A 22,683-nucleotide genomic window follows, 5' to 3' on the forward strand; every position below is an offset into this window, starting at 1 on the left:
GCCCCCCCCAGCGGAACCCACCGGCCGCAGCCACGCCCCCCGGCGTCGCCCCCACGTTTCCGTGCTCCCCGGGGCGCGGCCCCCACCGCCCGCGTCCGTTACCCAGGGGCGCTAGCCGGCCCGCGGAGTGCGCGCCGGGGATGGAGCCGGGGCTCTGCCGACCGTGGGCCCTGGAGGAATCACACAGTAGGGAGGGAGGAAGGCCTGGGGGTGCCCCCAGGTTTATTAGTGTTGCATCAGCACCTTAAAATAGTCCACGTGGTCACATACGTGACAGATTAGAATCTGTTCCCCAAAGAGGCTATTTACATTAATCCTGTTTTCCATTTAAAAAAAAAAACCCTAGCAACACGTACATCCTAGAAACTAAACAATGCACGATGAGCTGGACGGGGTCTGCAGAGACGCAGAGCGGCCCTCCTCGGCCTGCAGGTTCAGGCCCCCCCGCGGTGGCCGCCAAGGCAGCCTCGGGCCGGGCTCGCGCGGGCTCCTGCGGCGGACACGCTCTCCCGACTCCGCGCACGGGGGCCAGGTGTGGAAGGGGGCAAGGGGCAGGCGTAGGAGCTCTGGCAGCCCTTAGAAGCAAGTGGCCCTGTCTCCTAACGAGGAATCTGCTCCAGGACAAAGGCCAGGCCCCGGAGAGGAGTCTGGTCTTCCCGTCTGGGGGCAAGGACAGGGCAGCAAGGCCGTCCTTGAGTGCCATCCCCGAGACGCAGCCATGACACTGACTCAGGACCCTGGCCAGCATGCCCTGAGGAGACAGTGACCCAGGGGACGGGCATGGGAGGAGCGAGGAAGCAGTGGGACCCCGCCCGGCCTTGCCTAGCGGTGATGGGTGGCTTGCCCTTTGAGTCCCAAGTTCCAACTGGTCACCCGGTGGGCTGAGAACCCTTGCTCTGGGGGGGCTGCTTCTGCCGGGGCCACACACCTCACCCCCACGCCACCCCCACGTGCTCACAGCTGCACGGTTCCGTCACGGATGGCTTTGGCTTCTGCATCCTCTTCCTGGGAGGGACAAAGTGCTTTTCCATGGATCCTCAGAACAGCTCCATGAGGTAGGCAGGGGAAACGTGACCAACCCTGTTGAGCCATTGGGGAAGCCGAGGCACAGGGGTGAGCGCAGCCCAGGTCTCTGAGGGAGTCACGGTGCCTGGGGCTGTGTGCATGACCTCCTGGGCCTGGGGACAGTGTGGCGGGTGGGCCCCATGGCACTTAGGAACAGGACAGACCGCAACTGGGCTCTGTAGGCCCGGGGTAAAGGTGCTCCCCTTGCATGAATGAGGACATAGCTTTGAAGTGGAGGGGGGGGGGGGGGGGGGGGGGGGGGGTGGAGGGAGGGATGGTCCCAGGAGAGGGACTGCCCACAGCCAGAAAGGACGTGACTGCCCCCCATTTGGCCCCTTCCTCTAAAGTCAGTTCTGTGGCTAGAGAGTGAAGTCAGGAGCCTCCCCTGTACCTCCTTCCTGCTGAGTGTGACTTTTGGAAAGGAAACTTGAGACCCAGTGACCAAGGCCCTGAGACCCAGTGGCGGGAACCAGGGCAGGGAGGCTCAAGGTCCCAGGGCCTGCTTCTGAGGGTACAGGCCACGGGAGACGCTGGGGCTCAGCAGCCTGCACCTTGACCCCGTCCTTCCAGGCCAGGGTTCGGCTTAGGGCCCCTGGTCCCAGGAGCTGTCAGGGGAGGAGTCTGGGCCCTCATGGGGAAGGTCCTCTGCCCACAGGCACCCCCGAGGCAGGGCCATACACAAGGTCAGGCCCATGTCCTCCTGCTCCCTGACTAGCCCGGGGCCACTGCCTTGGGGGAGGAAGGAAGCCGGCCGGTAGGCCACAGCTAAGAAGAGTGGGCCATCGCTCACTCCCCCAGGGGCAGACCTGTCGGTGCCATGGGCTGTTGGTGAGGCCCGTCCTCTGGAAGAACAGGAATGGCCTGCAGCCTGCCCTGCATTTGGCACTGTGTTCTGAGCATAGCCAGTGTGGCCCCCTGGATGGGCTACCAGGATCCCAGGGCCACAGCTGCCCAAGGATGGGAACTGGTGGGCTCTTCCCATGCAAAGTGGGCTGCAGGGTTGCGAGGGGAGCAGCGAGACTGGGTTGGACTCTTGCTGCAGGTCAGGATGTCCCTTTCCTGCTGCATGGAAAGGCAGGGGGTGATGCTACCACCCAAAACCTTGCTCTAGGGAGCTTGGCCCAGAGAGGCCAGGGCTCTGTGCCTCTTCAGGGTACCCCCAGCTGCACCCACAGGTCCAGTGGTGCCTGGGTCCTGAGGCCAGGCTGCCCTGCCTGAGCTTTCACTGGCCACATGAGTGCTGTATGGGCCCAGACACCCCCTAGCTGGCCTGGGGGCCAGGTGGGAGGAGGAGGCCGAGCGGGCTGGGGCCAGCTGTGGGGGCCACTGTGCTTGCTAAATTTGGGGCAGGGACAACCAGCAGAAGCATAGTGATGGCTCAAGAACAGCCAGAGGGAGAGTGAGGCGGGTGTTGGGGGCTGGGTCGCGGGACAGCGCTGGCTGGCTCTGCCCCAGCCCCAGGGGCCACTGGGACATCGGAAGAGCACTGTCTGTTTGGCAGCTACATTATAACATGTATTTAAAAGCATTAAAAATATCTGCTACTGTAAGACCTCCGCTGCCCCGCGAGGCTGGAGTTTATTGGGAACCACAAGTGGGCGGTGCTGGGGCATCTCTCGGCTGGTGGGCAGCTGGGCCCAGGCCTGGGCTGCCCGGCCGCCATGTTCTGCTCAGGGCGCCCCCAACAGGAGGCCGGCCTTCAGCCTCCAGCCACCCAGCTCTGTGTCTGGGCACACAAGCAGCCCGTGGATCTGGGAGGCCGCCCGCCCGACCCCAGCTCCCTGAGGAAGCAGAGTCCTGGCTTTCAGGGAGAACAGGACGCGAGGGTGAGGACCCTTCTTGCTGGGGGGCCCGGGAGGTCCCGAGGCCAAAACACACCTTTTGTGACTCTCAGAGCTCAGCGCTGTCCACCTGGCCTCCCACCCCCCGGCACATCTGGTTAATGAGCAGAGCAGTTAATGGGCTGCAGCGGGGGGGCCCTCCCCACGAGTTTCCGGGTTGAGAGCACGTCCATACTTCAGACTGTTTCCCTTTGTGTTTTTAAGGGTCTCTGTAGTAAACTGAAACGTCAGCAGAAAAGCAGCTGGGCCCTCCCGGCGCTCGCCGTCCAGGGCTTCGGGGCAGGGCTAGCAGGTGGACTTGGGGTGTCCGAAGACGCAGATGGGGAAGTGCTTCACGTGGGAGGACCACTGTGCCGCCAGCTGGAAGAACTTGACATCGTTCCACTCCACGCCATCGATGAGGACTGTGAGGACAAGACCAGCTGAGCTGCCTGCCCACCGTGCCCAGCACGCCCGGGGACCCAGGCGCCCACGAGACACCTGCGGGTCAGTCCTCCCACTGCCCACCCTGCCCTGGCTCCTGGCCAGCTCCTCCCTGATTTGGGGGACCTGCTCTCCACGGCCCCCCGCCCCAGCAGGGGTCTGCAAACTGGGTTCAAACACTCTCCACTTAAACCAGAAAAGCCACGGAGGAAGGCGGGGCAGTTCTTGACCACAGTGGTCATCAGACTCGAACTCATGAAGAGAAAACCGTTTGGGCTCCATATTCTGAAACAACTAGTTATAGAGTATCTTCTGTAAAAGGTCTGAGATATATAAATCTATCTTAAAAGAATGGAAAGGATTGAGAAATTATTTCTCAGGATTTAAAAAGCTGTTCTATGCGTACAAATGCTTTATCAAAATGGATTCGAAGCTCGAACTACGTGATACGCATTTCATAGCAAGACAAAAGTGTTTCCAGAGATGAATTTTAAAAAGCAGTCCAGCTTCCTCTGGTTTCCTTTCATACTTCAGACACCTCCCCGCGGGCTCCGCACTGAAGGAAGGACGTCTGGACAACTGGCCTCCCACGAGTGCTGGGGGCCCCCGCAGGTGCTCACCCCTCAGCATGTTCTGCTGGTGCTTGGCTGTGCAGATCAGGCGGCTGATGCCCTCAATGCACTGGCTCTTGGACTCCACATCCTTGTCCTTGGTTTTCTTGGGCAGAAACATCACTAGGAGGGAAAGGGCTGCAGGGTTCAGCCACGGCCCTCGGAGCCCTGCTGTCCTGTGCCACCCACGTTCCACTGTGACCACGGCCGCCAGCCCTCCCACCTGCCAAGGTGGCCTCTGCTCGCTGCTCGTGGCTGTGGTCAGAAGCGGCCCCCAGCCCTGTGGCAAGCTCGGGGCCTGCATGGCCACCCCTCCAGTTCCCCAGCAGTCGGCCCATCCCCCCACCTCACCCTTCTTGTTCTTCTCCTTGGTGACCACGGTCATGGACATGGTGGGCGTGGCCGCGGCCTCGCCACTGCTGGGCAGCCTGCTGACCTGGAGAGACCGGAAGGTGCACTTGAGCGTGTTTTTGGTGGCGGGCAGGTCCTTCTTCTCCACCTCTCTCTTCCTGTCTGCGGGCAGGGCTGCCGTCCAGTAATCCACCTGCAGCCCCATCAGCTCGGCGCCGACGCCCTGGCTGCAAAAAGCAGAGGGGGCCTCACTGCTCTGTCCTTGCCCGGCAGCTGGCACAGGCAGGAGGAGGTGCCGGCTGGCGCCCGTGTGGCCCATCGCCGGGGGCCGCCTGCAGCAGCCAACCCGCAGAGGGGAGCCCCAGCCCTGGAGCCTACTGCAGTCCGTCCCCGGCCTCCGCGAACAGCCCAGTCTGTGCCTGTGGGTGGGCACGGCCGCGATGCGACGTCACCCAGGAGCACCTGGGCCTGCCGCCCGTCTGCTCTCAAACCACCCCTTTGAGTCTGGAGGGCCAAGGTCAACCAGCCTCATCTGAGGTGTGGCCCCCATGGGAGTCGGGAGCAGCCCTAGGACCCTGTGGCCCATGGGGGTGTGGGTGAGTTCTGCTCACCAAAGACCCGAGGGTGGCTGGGAGGGGCTGCTGACCGCCCCACCTCCTGGCTCCCACAGCTTCTACCCACATCTCAGTCTCCCGACCCCTGTCTGCATGCAGAGTCCCCCAGTCACTTACTCCGTGTGGTTTCTGTCCCTAGTGCCCCCAGGGCTGGGGAGAGGGGGACCAATCTCCTAAGCCAGCCAGAACCTGGGCCACCCCCACCCAATGGGGCACCTGGCCCCAGCAAGCCCGTGTCTTCCCAATGGCTGTTCTGAGCACCCCCTCCGGCCAGACCCTCAGCTTGCTGGCATCCCAGAGGTGCGGCCATGGCTATGGCCGTGGCCATGAGTGGTTCTCAGTGCTCTCTAACCCGAGGCCCCGCTGCATCAGGGGCGCGCTCAAGTCAGGATGGGGTGGGGCGCCTGCCTCGTGCGGCCACGTTTACCTGGGGGAAGACAGGCCCCCGCTCACTGACGGGGAGGAAGGCGGGGTGGGTGAGGCCTCCTTGGCCGCGGGAGACATGGACGGTGGGGTGGATGAGAGCACGCTGGAGCCCGAGGGGGCCGCGTCATCTGAGTCACCTTTGGGAAGGAGTTGGGCAGCGCTGAGCTCCCCTCTGCCTCTGTCCCCCCGAGCAGCCACGGGGGGAGGGCAGGGGAGGGGCTGCCAGGCCTCCCACGGTGGGGCACCCTCCCCTTCCTGGCCCCGCGGGCAGGGAGCATGGGGCTACCTGACGTGGCTGAGGACGGTTCCACTATTCCAACTTTCACCACCTGGAAGGCAATGGGACGCCGGCTGGCAGCAGCCTGGAGAGTCACCAGCCCTCCCGCCCAGGTGCTGGGCTCCAGACAGACGACGAGTGCTGTCTCCCCGAGGGCGCCCGGCTGCCATGCCCCACCCTCCCGGGAGCTCCGGGGCAGGGGCAGGGTCCCGGTTCTTCCTGTCTTTGCAGCAGAGCTGAGCCCAGGGTGGCATGGGCCGTGGCTGAGTGTCCCTGTGCAGGACAGGGCTGCAGAAGCACCCTCCCGGGTCATCCTGCACACTGGGGCGGGGGCACAGGGCCCACACTGCGGCCCCTCCACAAACCCTGAGCCCACGGCTGGCCTGGTGTGAGGGACCCCTGCCCAGCTAGGGCCTGCACCAGGCGCCACGTGGGCTGACCGGTGTGGGAGCCACGTAAAAGTAAATGAAGTGACAACTTATGTCTCAGTCACATGGGTGCTTCCAGTGTCCACAGGGTGTTTGGAGCTGCTGCATCCAGTGGGTCAGGACCCTCCTGTCACTACAGAAGGTTCCCCGAGACAGGCTGTCCTGGACTAACTCCGTCCCAAGAGGGCTGCTAGCTGCCCTGACGGCCAGCCAGGGTAAACGACAGCGTGGACGTCCTGCTCTGCCCGGTGGCCCCGTCTGCCAGACTGCCCATGGCTCTTATAGCAGATGCCGGGGCTGGAGGCCACGCAGCAAGGTTCCCGGCTATGAAAACTCACGGCAGTGGCCCCTCCAGCCAGCACGGAGCAGCTGTTAATCCTCAGCCGTGGGAAAAAAGACAAACCTCCCAATCTGCAAACCACGCTCCCAGCTGGGCAGGCTGGTACGGGAGGCACCCCTTCCTGTCCTATAGCTCCTAAGGGACAGAAGCACCACTCTGCCCCATCCCAGTGGGACCTGTCCCCAGACCCTGCTGACCCTGGGCGCCCACCCACAGCCGAGTCTGACACAGCCCGTGTGCCCAGGACGTGCTGAGCGCTGAGCACTGAGCCCTCGCCTCCAGGTGAACTGTTTGCTTGCACCTGTCGGCCTCCAAGCAGAGCCGGGGGCAGTGACCACCTCTGGGCCTAGCCCTACTCAACACAGGAAGGAAACAATGAGCTTTAAGATGGGGGGGGTTGATTTAAAGGAGCACTCAGCTCAAATTGGTGAAGAAGGTTCTTGAACATACCAAGTTAATGCAAAACCAGACGTTATAAAAAAAAGTTTGGCAGATTGATCATTTCCCATGCAGGTAAAGCCAGCCACACGGGAGGAATGCCTCGGGTATGGCAAGAGCCCCACCAGAGAAGTACTCACCCCTACGAAGGGAATGAACTTTTGAGAGGACTCTTCGTCAGGGCTAAGAACAAGAAACACAGACAGTTACCTCTCACTCCACCAGGCAGGCAGCAGCCAGGGCCTCATGCCGCCCATGCCATGCCCACACCCATCCCTGCAGTGCCTGGCCTGGCCCTCCGACCCTCAGCTCAGCTCCCTGCAGCTGAGGTCAAGAGGCCTGTGGGAAGCTGTGCAGGAACCAGCTTCTCCAGCCCAGGGGCCTGGTGTCCAGGCCCGACCGCCTTTCTGCTAACCCTGCAGGCCTCCGTTTCCACACAGCCCCAAGACGACAGCTTGCTGCATGTGCCCCAGGACCCCCCCATGGGACAGTCTGGGCTTCCTCCAGTGATCGGGGGTGACCGAAAGCCAGAGTGTGGAGGTTTTCTCCTGGACAGTCTAGGTAAAGTCCACACCAACCAGAGAGACAGGGCAGGGGCAATTTCCAGGCCTCCGACCTCGGGGGTGGGGTGCACACACCATGCTCTGGCAGAGTGCCACCCCAAGAGCAGCCTGAAGGGGAGACTGAGGCTTCGGGGCCGTGCTGCTGTAGGAGGCCGGCCAGCACGGGCGGCCGTGAGGTTCTGTCTGGACTGGGCACCCCATGTCTTCTAGGAGAGCCTTGGCTTCCCTGGGATTGCTGGGGCAGGCAGGCATGTCAGAGGTCCCTCCGGGGCAGGGGGTGGGGGGGTGGGGGCAGCAGCCAAGGGGACGCAAACCAGCATCTGAGTTCCGTGGGCCAGGCCAGTCCTGCGGCTCATCCCTGCAGCTGGCTCTGCAATGACTGGTCTCCACCATGGGACTGGGGCCTGAGTGGCTCTCCCGGTGGGGGACAGGGTGCTTGGGCACCAGGCTCCCAGGCTGCTGTAAGAGCAACTCCTGGCCTTTGGGAAAACCCACCGGGCAGGGCCAGTTCTGGGCCTCCTGGGCCTCCTGTGACCTCAGAGAAGGGGGGCGCCTCCTTGCCCCAGCTTCCCTGGCTCTCAGGCCATCCCCCCAGCCCTGCTCCTGTCGGGAAGGAGGCGGGCGCCAGGCCAGTGCTCCCCAGGGAACGAGCACCGGGGCGGCACAGAACGCACACCGGGCGCCCAAGGCCGGTGCCAGCAGGAGGCGCTGTCCTCACCCTGCGGCACAGCACCCGCATGAGGGGACCGGGCTGGCAGGCCCCTGGGCGCCACCTGGACACAGGGACCATGGCCTCTGCCCCGGCACCGCCCATCACACCTCCGAGGACGACCTGGCAAACGTTTCTGGATAAAAGAACCTACAGATTTGGGCCATCCCACTGAATATGGCCAAATCCCCAGCCTTTCTGACCTGAGGGGAACAGAGCTTATCCACAGATAACACAGCAATTCGAACCCCGTGCCCAGGCCGGCTTTCGCATGCGAGGTCCTCATGGGCCCCCGGCCGAGGGCGGGGGAGGCTCCAGCCCACAGGGGTCCAGGACCCTCCCCAAGAGCAGCACGCAGGGAGGCAGGCGAGGGCCTGGCGGGGCCGCAGGGGAACGCCACCACACAGGGATGCTGCTGGACTCTGAGAAGCCAAGCTGAGCCCTGGCCATGCAGACAACATTCAGCACTTGACGCGCGCCCAGCGGGACAGGGGTGACACCGGCTTGCCACTGAGGCCTCGCCACCTGAACTCTGGACGCAGAGGGAGCACTCGTGTCTCGGGCAGGGCATGGGTCAGAACTCCTAAGGCTCATACGTGTGGCTCCATGGTGGGGGCCCCTGGGCCTGTGGCTCATGAGACCACGTGGGGGGAGCACAAACATGCCTCAGCTCAACGCTGGGAGCACAGAGCTGGGAGGGCGCTGAGGACATAGTGCCCTGGACGTCACCCCCACCCCCAGGGGACCCGAGGGAGCTGTTGGGGCCGCACACCGCAGGCGTGGTCTGAGGTCAGGCCAGGCGCTGCGTGCGGTCTAGAGCCTCCCTGCAGGTGCTCTCACGGGGGCAGGAGGAGATGGGGCCCCGAGGGCCATGTCCACCGCCTACCCTCTCCTGGGTCTCCTGACCCACAGCAGACAGATGTGGCCTGCTGACCTCCTGGTCCCGGGCTCCAAGGGTGGCCAACACACTGGGCCTTCCTGGGGCCCCAACCCAGGGGCCGGTGTCACCACTGTGACGCAGAGGTGGGGGCAGGAGTCATGGGACAAGGGCCAGGGTCCCCTAAAGCCCGGGTTGGAGAGACGAGGGGCTGGTGCCAGGCAGCAAAGCAGGCTGCGGGCGTCCGCAGGATGGCGCCCAGGGCGGCTCGAGCAGTCACGGGGCACGGCCACGGCTGGTCTTTCTTTAGCTCACAGAGGCTCGTTTAGCAGGGCCACATAGGGACGCAGACCCCTCCTCCTGGTCTGTCCAGCAAGGAGGCTGCCTCGGGCTCAGCGACCCTGGGCTGGCAGGCTTTCCCAGGAGAGAAAGAACCCAAGACCCAGGGTGGAGCGGTGCCCCGAGGGGGGCCCGGCAGGCAGGATGCCAGGACAAGAAAGGGGAACCCCAAATGAAAGGGCAGCTCTGGGGGCGCCTTGGAGTGTGGCTCCCAACATGTAGGTTTTCAAGGGAGGAGCCACCTGCAGGTGAAAAGCCCCTCATTGCACGTGGGGGTCTCCGCGGTCTGGCCACCTGTCCAGCTGAGCCACAAAACTCGGCCGGGAGACCCTCTGTGCCGCTCTCTGCAGCCCCGGGCGCAGGACCCAGAGCCAGGCTGGGAGTGTGCGCCATCTGGCGGGCCCCCCACCCTTTGGCCTGCACGTCCCCACGTGCAGAATCGGCAGCAATGAGTCAGGTCATCAGCTACAAGGTGGTGGGACAAAAGTCCAGACATGGCATCAGTGGCCGGTGACTCGTGGTAAGACCCCAAGCACCTGCTTCTACTGCAAGAGGTGGTGCCCAGGGCTTCAGAAACACAGATACTCACTCACGGGGGGGTCAACTTGGCCACTTCTTCGACTCAAACTCTGGACTGCAGCGGACAGAGGACAGCCTGCCCTTCGAGCTGGGTGGGGGCCGGAGAGCAAAGTCCTGGCTCGGGGCACCCACCCGCCTGCCGCTCAGTGGAGGGCCCTGCCTGACAGGTGGCAGGGTACGAGACGCCCCCCAGCTGCTCATACTGCTAAACAGCCCTAAAGACCAGCCTGGGGACACAGGGACGCAGACCCAGGGACAGCGGTACCTGAGGGTAAAGTCAAAATGAAAGTTCTTTTTCCTTTTCAGAAAGCCACCAAAAGAGAAAACACAGACATGTTATTATGTGCTCAGTACGCACGTCGCGGTGTGGCATGGCTGCCCGGCTTCCAGCTCAGGGCCCACACAGCCGCTGCAGCTCGCCGACGCGTCAGCTGAATTTCCTACCCCCACGCCGGGAGAGCCGCGGAGCGTCCCGCGGACGGGAGCCCAGACACTTCGCAGAGTCGGCCCTTCGGCCCACCCTCCCTGCACTGGCCCTCCGCCCTTGCGGGCCGGCAGCCAGACCTCCGCCCGGCCTCGGTGGTGGCCCCCCGCTCCTGCCCGCCGTCCTGCCCGGGGTCAGGGCGAGAACGTGTCTCCGGGCCCGGGAAGCCCAGGAGGTTGAAGGAGCCCAGCCTGCGTTCCCGTGAGCAGGTCACCACTAGGACAGGGACGCATGACAGTTGTTCCTTTAACCTTCGTTATGGAAAATTCCAACGTACAAAATAGAGAAAGATCGACCAGTGCCTTCTAACCAACTCAGAGGAGGACCTGGGGCTGCCAGGCCCTCTCATGTCGTTTCCCCCCAAGCCCAGCCTGGGTTCCGTCCCTTGGCCAACCAGGTCTGTCCCTGACGACCGTCCCAACGAGCCCCCCGGTGCTGCCCGAAGGCTCTGAGACCAGCAGCGGGCAGGGAGGCCCACGGAGGGCCGGCAGCTAGGGGCAGCCCGCGTCCGGGGCGTGGAGCCGGCGCCCCCGCCCTCCCGCACACCCCGCCCTGCCCAGGGCCCAGCGAGGTACCTCTTCTGCTTGTAGGTCAGCATGGCCTCTGCGATGGGCAGCTGGTGGGCACAGTTGGCGCCTGCGATGTACTGGGTGATCCTCGACACGATGTCCGGTGTGTCCTGCACTGCACGAGAAGGCCGGGCAGGGTCCGTGGGGTGCCACACTCCCCTCCCACCCCACACGGTGCCCCCAGGGCCGCCCAGCTCCCAGCCTCAGAGCCGTGGGAATGCTGGGGGCAGCTGAGGGCCCCCCCTGCCCTCACGGCTCCTCCGGATCCCTGGGAGCCCGCGTCCGGGAGCCCGCGTCCGGGACCCCGTGGCCAGCCAGCTCTGAGGCCCACGGCGGCCAGTGGGGAGCACCCGGCTGAGGCCCCACTTCTGCTCCCGGAGACGTGGCGGCTCCTGGAGGCGGGATGCGAGGGCAGCACATGCGATGCCAGGCCTCACCGGCGCTCTGGGCCTCCAGCTTGTTGAACAGGTCTCTCCAGGCCAGGTCCTGGAAGAAGTTGTTGTAGCGGTAGTCCACGGAGCCCAGGTACCTGGCCACGGGGTGGGAACCTGCGAGCCCAGGGGAGAGGGTCAGGCTGCAGGGCCCGCTCTGCGGGCCCTCGAAGCCCCTCCCTGCTCCTGGGGGCGGGGGCGCCGCTGCGGACCACAGAGGATGCTGGGGTGCCAGGCAGCCCCTCCCCTGGGACCCGGCGCCTCCCAGTAACACATCGTGCGAGCCACACATGCGGAGCCACGTTCCACGGGGTTTGATCGTTTACAAGGACTCGCGACCACCCTGCCCTGCTTCTGACAACGGCATCGAGTTAGCCCGACGACGGGGTGCGGGGCCCCAAGGGTGCCCAGCGCAGGGGCGAGCGCTCCATGCCTGCCCCCCGCGAGAGCCTCTCACCCAGCGGGATGATGAGAAAGCGCATGTAGCCCAGCCAGTCGGGGGTCTTGTGGGATAGCTGCTCCACGAAGAGCCGCAGGATAGCGCTGAGGTAATGCTGCGCTCCCGCCACGGCGATCTTCACGGGGGTCGGCGGCTGTGAGTTACAGTTGCAGCTGTGGCCCCGGGGGCAGGACAGAGAGGGGACAGATGCCTCAGGGAGCCGCGCGTGCTGCCAGGTCCCCCCCGCCGCCCAGATCCGGACGGAAGGCGGGCCGTGGGGGGCCTGTGGGTGGGCACGTCTGCGGTCCACCACCGCCCCCGGACACAGCCCCAGGCGAGCCTGGGGTGCAGGGACCCCGACGGACGCCCCGTGGCAGCTGGACTCACTATCTCTGTATTCTGGAGACGATGGTGCTGAAGGCCGCTTGGACGTCAGCGGCAGAACACGTACACACCACGGGGAGCGTGTGCTTCTGCAGGACCTCCGACAGGAACTGGGGCGAGGGCGCGGAGTGAGCCTCAGCGCTCCACCCCGCCTCCCGTCAGCGCCGCACCTCCACGACACGCAACGCCAGGCGCGGGCTCTCCCCCCGCGGAGGGGACACCCCCCCACCCCACCCCGCTCCCACTGCAGGGAGGACACCGGGCCCCTCCCCACCTGCCCCTGCCAGTCGGAGGTGTTGACGAGGATGATGTTTTCAGGGAGCTGGTCATCAGAGATGAGGATGTGGTTTAACTGGTCATACACGGTCTTCCTGGGGATCTGGAGACACAGGCCCATCCAGACTGGTGGGAGGGGTGCTGCAGCCCCTCACCTTCCAGCTGACCCCCACCCCCAGCAGCCACCCAGCAGTGGGCAGGAGAGGCCGGCCCTGTTCTTGCTCAAGAACTCGGCTTTGCACTGGACAGGTCACTGGGCTTAAGGCTCCGTGGGACCGTCACAGCCCGCAAGGTGGCCGGGCCGCCTCCCCCTTGAGCTGCCAGCACTGGGTCAGATCTGGGCGGCCGTGGCCTCTGCCCATGACCTGTCCTGGAGTGCGCACCTGCAGCTGGCTCCTCGTGTCCGGGCAGCGCTCATTGTCCAGACTGTTGGCCCGTTCGTTCTGCGGCCGTGCGGGCTGCCGCTCCTTCAGGGACGTGCTCCGGCCCCGGCGGCCGGCCTGCTTCCCCTCGGACCTGCCGGGGAGCAGCACAGGCTGGGGCAGGCCCACGTGCTCGCCGCCCCAGGGAAGGGGGCTGCTCAGCGGCGGGGCTGTGGTGGGTTCACGGAGGGTGGGAGGGCAGGTGGCAGGCAGTGTGGGCTCCTCTGGGGGCAAAGGGCTGACATGGAGGCCACGCACACACTGGGCACATGCGCTCTCTGCGTGGACATAAGGCCTGATACGACACGGGAGTGCTGGCGGCACAGAACCACGGCCCCAGGAAGGGGGCTCCGCTGTCCGCCTGCAGAAGGCCCCAGCCCAGCGGGTCTCAGGGCAGGAACGCAGGTCCGGGGGGGTGTGGTAGTACGTGGCCACACATGGCCGTACAGAGGGCGCTGGGAGCTCAGCCAGGTGCCCAAGGAAGGTGAAGACAAGACGGGCTGGGGAGCACGTCCCAGGGAGGGGCTCTCAGATGACCCCCAGACTGACCGAGACGGCAGTGGGGGCGGGTAAGAGACGCCGCGGGAGTGACCCCCACGGGGAAGCTGCCCAGGTCCTTGCCACCCAGACGCCCTCCTCTGTGATGCCCACCGTGAGGGGCAGGGTCCTGGCCCCGCAGAGCTGCCGTGCCGGAGGCTGCCCGGGGGCTGCTGCTGTGCTTGACCACACCGGACTCTGGGCCCAGCTGGGCACACTCCTCCCGCACCAGGGCTACGCTGGTCCATAAGGTGCCAGTGAACAGTGCCAGGGGCAGGAAAACGTGAGATGGGCAGCCGGGACCACACCTCAGCCCCAGAAGGCCTGCTGGCAGCTAGCTACAAACAGGGGTGTGTGGGGTCCCACGTGGACCTCTGGGGCAGGCCCCGAAATCTCTGTGCTCCTAAGTGAGTCTCATCCAGTCACGGGGCCCTGCCCGCCACACTGGCTCATGTGGGCAATGCCTGGCCGACAGCCTCCCCAGGGCAACCTGTCACCTGGTGGAGGGGATGACGAGGGACTCCGTCTTGGTGATCCGCCCGCTGGGCGGCAGCTTCTCGGTGAACACGTCCAGAGCGGAGGTCTCCACCTCCGGGCTGTCCTCGGGCTGTGCGGGCTGCTCCCCGGGGGCGGGTGTGCTCTGAGATGCAGAGAAGGGGGCCCGATGGTAGGCACGTCCTGCGGGAGCCTCCCCTCGGGGGCCAGTCTCAGGCCCGAGGAGCCCCTGGTTTGGGTGGGGTGTAGGCTGGTTTCAGGCTGACAGCTCTCCACATGCTGCACAGATGCCTCCGCTGGGGAGCTGAGCTGACCTCCGCTTCCAACCATGGGGCTCCCGGTCCTGGCTGCCAGGGGAGACCAGCACCAAGCCTCCCCCAAGCCTCCCTAAAACCTGCCCTGCAGCCCAGGACACCTTCCTCGAGAACCCCCATGAGGGCAACAGGGGTCAACTATAGTGTTCACGGGGCCTGTGCTCAGCAAAGCAGGGGGACACCCCCTGTCCTCCCAGAACTAGGGTGATTCCGGGGGACCCTGACTGTCCCTCGGGGTGGGGGTGAACCCAGGGGCGCCCTCATTGTGGTTCTGTGCACTGGGCCTGGGAGGTGTGAGCTCAGGACCCCATGTCGAGGCCTGCCCTGAAGGCAGTGTGTAAGTGGGCTCTGTGCTGGACCCAATGCACATGTCCCGCGCCTGCTCACGTGGGTCGTGTCCGAGACGCTGTCGCTTGGCTGCTTGCCTCCCAGGGCTCGAGTCTTCTCAGGCACGTTGGCCTGTGTGGACAAGATGGACATCAAGATGTGTTCAATGGTGGGCACAAGGCTGGCTCACCTCCAGGCAGGGAGACCTGGGCTTGGGAGCAGCCGGGGATGACTGGCCGGGGCTTTCTTAGACCGTGGGTGTAGGGTCACCCCAAGACAGGCATGTGGCATTGGGCAGGGGATTCCAGCCACATACAAACCCAGGAGCACAGTGTAACACCGAGTGTAAGTAACACTCTGAGCGACCCGGGGAGACGGGGAGATCAGGACGGCCCACCCCTGGCCTGAGGTCCCACCAGGAGGGAGGGGCTGCCGGGCCTGGCCTGCTCACGGGACTCGGAGGCTCCTTGTGGCTCCGGACACTGTGGATGCTCCCGATTTCCGTCTGCGAGCTGGAGTGTGACAGCCCTTCGAAGTAGGGCCTGGGTGTGGGGACGGAAAGAGGTCACGCTCCAGGACCCTCCCCCCACTGAAGGGTCGGCACTGTCCTCGTGGCATCTGGCAGCCATGCAGGGCTGGGAACCGTGGCCCCGGGGAGGATGCTGAGCACCACGCAATCTGCCGCCCTTCTCGGCTCCTCCATCGGCTTTGACGTCCGCATAAGACCTGCCTCCCTGAAACCCACCACTCTTGGCCTTTACCCTGGGCAAGGCGGCCGGCGGCTCAGGTGGGCAGCTCCACCAGCAGAAGGCTGGGGAGCCTCAGGCCCACGGCCAGCTCGCAGCAACACAGGAACGTGCTCAAGGCTGCCACAAGGGCGCCATCAGCAGGACCCGGTGACCCCAGGCCAGCAGGCCAAACACCCTGCCCCCAGCAGACAGCCGGGGGGGTTGGCGCTCAGACTCAGAGACTCAGAACACAGTTCAGGCTGAAATGGTGGGCGGGGCTCAGGCAGTCTGGTGATAGAGCCCCCCGGGGACAGGGAAAGGCGAGGGCAGGGCCAGGGCCGGAGGTCCCCAAGCCCCCCCCGGGACTGTGAGCACCAGCTGGCCCATGGCCGGCAGCCGAGGTGACCCCATGGACGACAGAAGCAGAGACCGGTTCCAGCTGAAGGCAGCAAAGCCCGAGGTGCCTCAACGGCCTTGTCAGTTCTGCCGGTGGGGGGGCCGCAGGCAAGACACAGGGGGCGCTGAGCCTGTAAGTGGACCCCCCAAGCTGCATCTGCAGCGAAGGCCAGTGACTGACACCTAGACCAGAGCCCACGGACGCTACAGGCGTGCCCACACGGGGCTGGCCACGTGGGGCGGCGGGAGGTCAGCAGCTGCACAGAAAGCCCACCCTCCCCGTGGGCATCTCTGTCCCACCGACTCATATCAAAGAGTTAAGGGGCGTCTGGGTGGTTCGGTCAGATGAGCGTCGGCTCAGGTCATGATCCCAGGGTCCCAGGATCGAGCCCCGCATCGGGCTCCCTGCTCAGCGGGGAGTCTGCTTCTCCCTCTCCCACTGCCTCTCTCCCTGCTCATGCTCTCTCTCTCTCTCTCTCTGTCTCTGTGTCTCAAATGAATAAATAAAATCTTTAGGGAGCCTGGGTGGCTCAGTTGGTTAAGCGACTGCCTTCAGCTCAGGTCATGATCCTGGAGTCCCGGGATCGAGCCCCACATCGGGCTCCCTGCTTGGCGGGGAGTCTGCTTCTCCCTCCGCCTCCGCCCCTGCCCCTCCCCCCATTCCCGCTCGTGCTATCTCAAAAAAAAAAAAAAAAAACAACACAAAAAAGCATTAAAAGCAAAGCCAGAATGCCACAGATCTTCTGGACGCCAATATGGCCCCCACTTGGCAGCCACACGCTGTTCGGTCCCGTGGGTCAAGCCTCCCCCGACCCCAAGCCCGGGGCCTCCTGCCCTCTCCTGCCCCAGCCAGGCTGGCACCCGGCTCCTGGGGGACAGGGATGCTCTGCAGTCCCCAGCTCCCCGTGTCCCCAGTGCACAGAACCCCACAGCCCCCCACCTGCTGGCTGCCTCCTGCGACAGATGCCACGCTCGGCCCAGCCGAGACCCTGGGAAGACCGCCTTCCCCACCCAGAGCTCTCACCCCTCCACCTCTGACACCACGACCTCTTGCAGGGACGACCCCAATGCCTCCTAACCGGTCTCCTGTCTTCATGCTCCCAGTGGATTCCAGAGAGATCTTTCCAGAACGTAGCCGTGACCCTGTCACTTCCCTCCACAAACACTGCAGACCTGGGCCGCCTGCTAGGATGCACGTCCACCCCCTCCTCCCCGACCAGAGCCCGTGTTCCCAAGTGCACGATTCCCTGTGGCCCCTGCAACACGTGGGACAACACGGGTGTGCCCGCTGGGGCCTGGGGCCGGGTGGCAGAGGGAGGTGGTGGGTGTGCTCACCTGAGCTTTGGTTTGGGGGTGCTGAGGACACTGTCATCGTCCTCCAGGTCCGGGCCACTGTCACTGGGGTTCTCCATGTCCAGCGTGTCATACAGAAGGTCCAGGTCCTCCTCTGCCTCAGGGACATGCTCTGCAGGGTCCTGCTCTGAATCCAGGACCTATAGGGAGGTCAGACGTGTGAGGGCTGGTCTGGGGGGTCCCCTTGGCAGGACAGACGGCAAGAAGGCACGAGCCACCAAGCACCCTCTCTCCGGCATGTGCTACCAGCCCAGTTCTGCCAGACGCTGGGGTGACCTCTAGGACCTCCAGTCACCGGGTGCCGAGCACGGCACGGCCGTTCTGCCCCTCGTGGCTCCTACTTCAACGGAGAAATGCACGGCAGGAGTGCAGGGCAGGGAGCCCACCTGGGACGGGTCCGCACCGCAGTCAGGGCTTGGGATGCCTCCCTCCCCAAGGCCTCTCCCCGCTCTGTTCCCCCCAACCCTGAGCTGACCTCCGTCCCCATGCACGGGCCTCCTCCAGAACGTCATAGAAGTGGTCACCCTCGGCATGGGGCTCCTCCCACTCAGGCGTGCCTATCAGGAGGCGTCCGCACTGTTTGCCTCCAGTGCTGTCCTCGTCACCACCCGCCTGCCCCTGAACGTGGCCTGGGTCTAGCTGGCCACCAGCGGATGGACGCTCCAGGCTTTGCGGCCGCAGACGAAGCTCCTGGGACTGTCTGTCCCTCAGTCCTCACGTGGACATCCTGGATCTCACGCGGTGGATACCAGGTACGGGACCACTGGGGTGACCGCTGGTTAAGCGTGAAGTTGACACTTGGAGGAAGTGCCAGGCTGTCTTCCGCAGCGGCCGCCCCGCGGGGTGTTCCCGTCAGCCCTGCAGGTCCGGCTGCTCCCCCCGACGTCGGCGCCCCCACACTCTATCCTGCGAGGTCACGGCTACCCTCTGTGGCCTCAGGAGGTCGCCCTGCAGCTTCTCAGGGGCTTGCTGGCTATCCAGGTCCCTCCTCAGAGAAAACCTCTAGTCTGAGCCTCTGACCAACTCTTGAACTGGACAATTGATTTCTCTCCGGATTGTCTCTTTATTTGGGGTTGTAAGGGTGCCTTCCACCTTGTGGGCACGGGTCCCTCACGGGATCTATAATTTGCAAACACCGTCTACGTGACAGTTCACCTCCCTGATGGCTGTTCGGAGCACAGAGGCGTTTACGTTTTGATGTGCTCTGACTTACCGGTTTCCCTCTGGCGGCTCGTGCGTCCGCTGTCCTGTCTAAGCCACAGGGCCCGGCCCCCGGGCGCCAAGATCACTCTCCTGAGTTTCATCGTGTAAGCGCTTACGTTTAGGTCTTTGATCCGTCTGGAGTTAATTCTGTAGGTGGTGTGAGGTCCTTGTGCGTGTGGACACCTGGCTGTATTACTACTTTCTGCTGAAAAGCCTACTTTCCCCCATTGAGTGGTCTTGGTACCCTTGTTGGAAACTGACCACTAATCCCTCGCGCGGTCTCGATTACTGCACCTCTTAGAGAGTTGTGCACTTAGCAAGTGTGAGTCCTTCCACCTTGTTATCTTCCAAGACTGTTGTTTACCGCGGGTCCCTTGCATTTCCGTGCAGAGTGGGGACGAGCTGGTCTGCAGACAGGGATCCTACAGAAGCCGTGGACGGATCTGGGGGGACTGAGGCTGAGACGGGTCTGTTTCCAGCTCCAGCGTCTGAGGAGAGCTGCCGCCCGGCCGCCACCACGCCCGCAAGACCCTTCACGTGTGTGGACGAGTGGCCATCACCCTCTGTGCAGCGACGACCACGTGCGGCGGTGACACGACACTTACCCGCCACCTCTCCCGGGTGATCCAGGACCTGCGGGCCAACTCTCTTACGCCCACGTTAAAAGGAAAACTGAGGTATTGTTTCGTGGTTATGAAAGGTATACAAACCCATCCCAGCAAATTTGGAGAGTGGAAAACAGCTAAAGGAAGGAAGCTGCAGGTCAGAGTGTGTCGATGGGGGCTGTGTGTGCGGCGGCAGGGGCTCGCAGAAACTAACCGAGAACGGCCCCCAAATACCCTCAACTTAGAATGACACAAAACACAAAACGCATGGTCACACCCCCAAATGACATCCAGCCTCCCCCCGGGTCTGTCCCCGGGCTTGTGACTGCAGACACGCGCTGGCGGCCTCGGCTCGGCCCTCGAGGTGCCCCGGGGGTGGGACGGTCAGTGGCAGAGCCAGGACGAGGCCCGGATGCCTCCAGAGTCCCGGTCTCACAGGACGCCATGGACCTGGCAGTCCAGGCAGGGTCACTCACCTCATCTGACACTTTGAACCTCCGCAGCAACGCCACGACCTTCTGCTTGAAGTTTTGTTGCTGCAAGACAAGCAGGACAGAATCAGAACCCAAGGGGCCGGCTTCCCTTGGGAGGACGGGGCAGGCTCGGCGGGAGGGAGGCACGGTCCCCACGGCTCACGCAAGCCCGGCTCTCGGCAGCCAACAGCGCCAACCCCTTTGCAAGCATTTGACACCACAGCTGCGCTTGGACTTGGGACCAGACCGGGGAGGAGCCGGAGGGGGGGCGTGCGCCGTCTCTCCCTCCATGTGAGCAAGGTGCCGGCCCTGCCCGAGGCACCAGCTCACCCCAGCGGGACTCAGGGCCGGGCACACGGGGGGCAGGCGGATGGCAAGGGCTCAGAGGGAGCCCAAGCTCCACCGTGCCCAGCGCTGCCCTGGGCCTCAGAGGCTGAGCTCTGGCCACTGAGTGAGGCAGCTGCCCCAGCCCCCCTCAAGGGGGTGACCCTATAAAGGACTCCCACACCCCCTCCACAGGCGTCAGGCCCCCAAGCCCCGAACCAGGCTCACACAGGTGCTGCCACGCCCCACCCGCTGTACCGGGACCAGGCCCAGGCCTCCCAGTGTTGCCAGAGGAGGGGGCAGAGGTTTCTGGGGCTGGGCTTGTGCCCCAAGGGTTCTGGGGCCACCCACTGTGCAGCCCGGGCCTGGGGCCACGGCCCCGCACACAGGAGCGGCTTGGCCCTGGGACTGTCCGGGGCTCTGTGCCCAGTGGTGGGCGTTCTGTGACGGGCTAAGGCCTCCGCCTGGAGCTTTCCTCCTGGAGGAGAAGCAGGATGGCCAGAGCCCGGGGGCCACCGTGCTGGGTGGGCCCGACGCTGAGCAGAAACGAGGGGCTTGTCTGGGCACAGGCGGGAGGCAGATAGCCTCCCCAGCTCTGCTCGTGGAGCAGCCTGAACAGGACGGCCGTTGTCCCACCTCCTCCCTGCCCTCTGGGCCAGGGGCTGCCGCCCAGGATGAGCACGAGGACCCTGCCGGTGAAGCTTCCCGGGTCGATGACCAGCACCTCATAACCCACCCGCCAGCACAAGGCCGTGGGGTCTCCCTGCCTTCACGCCCCACAAAGAGGCTGGGCCTCAGGAGAAGCCAGCAGAGCCAGGCCACCGGGGGGGGTCCCCGGGACGGCCGCCTCCCGTCCCGACGCCCAATCTGGGGCCCCAGCCCCCCAACCCCGCCCTTCCCCAGTGTTAGTAAAACCAGTTTCCACCGACCCTGGTCATGGATGCCGTTCTTACTATCGATCGCCGCTGCTTCTTGGGTTTCCCCACATCGAAGTCCTCCTCGTCCAGGTCCTGGGGAGACAAGCACAGGGACTGGCAGAGGGCACCCCCAGAGCACCTGTGGGCGTGCGGCAGGGCCCCGGGGCACACACGGGGGGCCAGCTCCCAGCCTCCACCCCCCTCTCGGCGCCGCCCTCATGCCGGCAGCTCAGGGGTCCCTGGCCGCCCACACCCCGAGCGTCTGGGGGCCCACACGGCCTCACGGTCCTGCGCACGGGGCCCCGGCTTACCTGCCCTTGTACGGCATCGTCACTGGCCTCCTGCTCAGAGGAGAAGCTCTCATACTCCTCCTCGGAGTAGTTATCTATGGAATGAGCAAATGGAAGGGGGAGCACCTCGAGGTTCCGACCGGTGTCCTGGCGATGAGGCGGCGGCCAGAGGACGGGCCCCTGGACCCACGGGGAGCCATGCACAGCCCCCGCAGGCAGACTTCAGGGAGGGGGCAGGCCCGTGCTTCCCACTCCCACGGTGGCCCCTACGGACCTCAGGCGCTTCAGCCTGGATCGCGTGCCCAACTGGGTCCCCTGCGTGCCCTCCCGCACCTCCGGGGGACAGCGGCCGCCATCGCGAGGGTGCTGACAGCCACGCCAGGACCTGTGCCCAGACCCAGGAAGGCACCGCCATCAGGCCCATGACCTCTTGCCTACCACCGAGCTCGCACGCCTGCAGCCCAGGCTCCCAGAGCGCCCAATGTCGCTGGTGCAGCGAGCTCACCCAGCCCCAGGGAAACCCGCAAACCCTCGTGGTCCCTCCCCAGCTTCCCAGACCTGCGGGAAGGGGGCCAGGAGGCAGCCAAGCGGAGCCCCTGCAGCTGTACTCACCTGCGGACTTGGCCTTGGGCCCCGCCTGCATGGCGCTGTCCTCGTGGTCGATGGGCTGGCTGGACAGGGAGAAGATCCAGATCTCGGCCACTTTGACCGACGCCTCCTTGATGCTGCTGCAGAGGCTCAGCACCTGGCCGCCCTCGGAGGGGTGCTGCATCACCTGGGGGCAGGGCTCAGCTCTAGAAGGGGCCCAGGCGCAGGGCCAGCACCCAGCAGCACCCCTCCTGGGTGCACGGGAGCAGGGCCACGGGGCAGGCAGGAGACGCGCCCGCGGGGCAGGAGGACACTGGCCAAGACTCTGGGGGCCAGCGCCAGGCTCAGCCACTGGGGACTGAAGGCTGTCGAGGAGGGGGGGTCTCAGCCCACCTGTCCAGGGGCTGCAGCGCGGAGCAGACTGTGTGTGAGGCTATGGCTCGGGGCCACCAAGCCCCGGGATCTGCGTCCAGGGACCCGTGTCCGTGGGGGACCAAGGAGGACCGGCCGCCTGCACAGGCTGGGGGTCTTGTGTGGCAGAGCCAACACCCAGCAGGCCGGTGAGTCCTTGGAGCCATTCGGGCCGTGAGAGATTTCAAGCAGACCAAGGACAGGGACACACGCCCCTTCGCGCCCCCTCGCACCCTGGCTGGTGACAACTCCGAGTCCTTGGAGCCATTCGGGTCGTGAGAGATTTCAAGCAGACCAGGGACAGGGACACACGCCCCTTCGCGCCCCTTCGCACCCCCTCGCACCCTGGCTGGTGACAACTCCGAGGACGCCCCTGCAGGCCGGAGCCTCTGCATCCTACAAGCTGCCTTTGGGGTCATTTGACCAAATCCAAATTTTGGGATTTCATGGACCCGATTATTTTTAATCTGGGGAGCCTGATTTAGGGTGCCAGCCCTTGAGTAGAGTACGAAAATGAAATTTTTGAGAAAGGTAACATCCGCGACTGCTACCATCTCAGAGACCAAATTAGGAAGGCTCCGTGCACAGGCAGAGCTGGACAGGCAGGTGCACGGTCTTCCTCCTCACGCCCTCCACACCTGTGCCACCGGCCTGAAGGGCGCTTGTTGGGAGTGTCAGGCAGGTAGGGTCTGAGGGGAAGCAGGAGGCCTGCAGGCTTGACCAGGTGCCATGGGCATGGGGGCCCTGGGCCAGAGAAGCAGGGCTGAGGGGTGTGGGGGCAGCCCTGCCCTGCCCCAGGTGGGCACCAACACAGCTCCACGTTCCTGAGCATCACA

The 22,683-nt window shown here is 64.8% G+C and overlaps 1 protein-coding gene across 1 annotated transcript in view; it reads right to left on the reverse strand.

Moving 5' to 3' along the window:
* Positions 1-197: 197 nt before the first annotated feature.
* The window catches only part of PACS2 (phosphofurin acidic cluster sorting protein 2), a gene marked incomplete at its 5' end in the record, with an annotated part of 57,387 nt that continues 34,901 nt past the window's right edge, over positions 198-22,683 (reverse strand). Inside the window, 20 exons of the mRNA XM_044918032.1 lie at positions 198-3,310; positions 3,950-4,063; positions 4,292-4,518; positions 5,333-5,468; positions 5,618-5,660; positions 6,955-6,997; positions 10,941-11,049; positions 11,372-11,482; positions 11,823-11,977; positions 12,192-12,298; positions 12,463-12,567; positions 12,848-12,980; positions 13,921-14,063; positions 14,620-14,691; positions 15,011-15,101; positions 17,019-17,176; positions 19,321-19,380; positions 20,571-20,651; positions 20,870-20,943; positions 21,461-21,623. Of these exons, the coding sequence (XP_044773967.1) occupies positions 3,192-3,310; positions 3,950-4,063; positions 4,292-4,518; positions 5,333-5,468; positions 5,618-5,660; positions 6,955-6,997; positions 10,941-11,049; positions 11,372-11,482; positions 11,823-11,977; positions 12,192-12,298; positions 12,463-12,567; positions 12,848-12,980; positions 13,921-14,063; positions 14,620-14,691; positions 15,011-15,101; positions 17,019-17,176; positions 19,321-19,380; positions 20,571-20,651; positions 20,870-20,943; positions 21,461-21,623 (2,244 nt within the window). The remainder of the gene's footprint in view (positions 3,311-3,949; positions 4,064-4,291; positions 4,519-5,332; positions 5,469-5,617; positions 5,661-6,954; positions 6,998-10,940; positions 11,050-11,371; positions 11,483-11,822; positions 11,978-12,191; positions 12,299-12,462; positions 12,568-12,847; positions 12,981-13,920; positions 14,064-14,619; positions 14,692-15,010; positions 15,102-17,018; positions 17,177-19,320; positions 19,381-20,570; positions 20,652-20,869; positions 20,944-21,460; positions 21,624-22,683) is intronic.

This window comes from Neomonachus schauinslandi, chromosome 9, assembly GCF_002201575.2.
Source record: "Neomonachus schauinslandi chromosome 9, ASM220157v2, whole genome shotgun sequence".
NCBI lineage: Eukaryota > Metazoa > Chordata > Mammalia > Carnivora > Phocidae > Neomonachus > Neomonachus schauinslandi.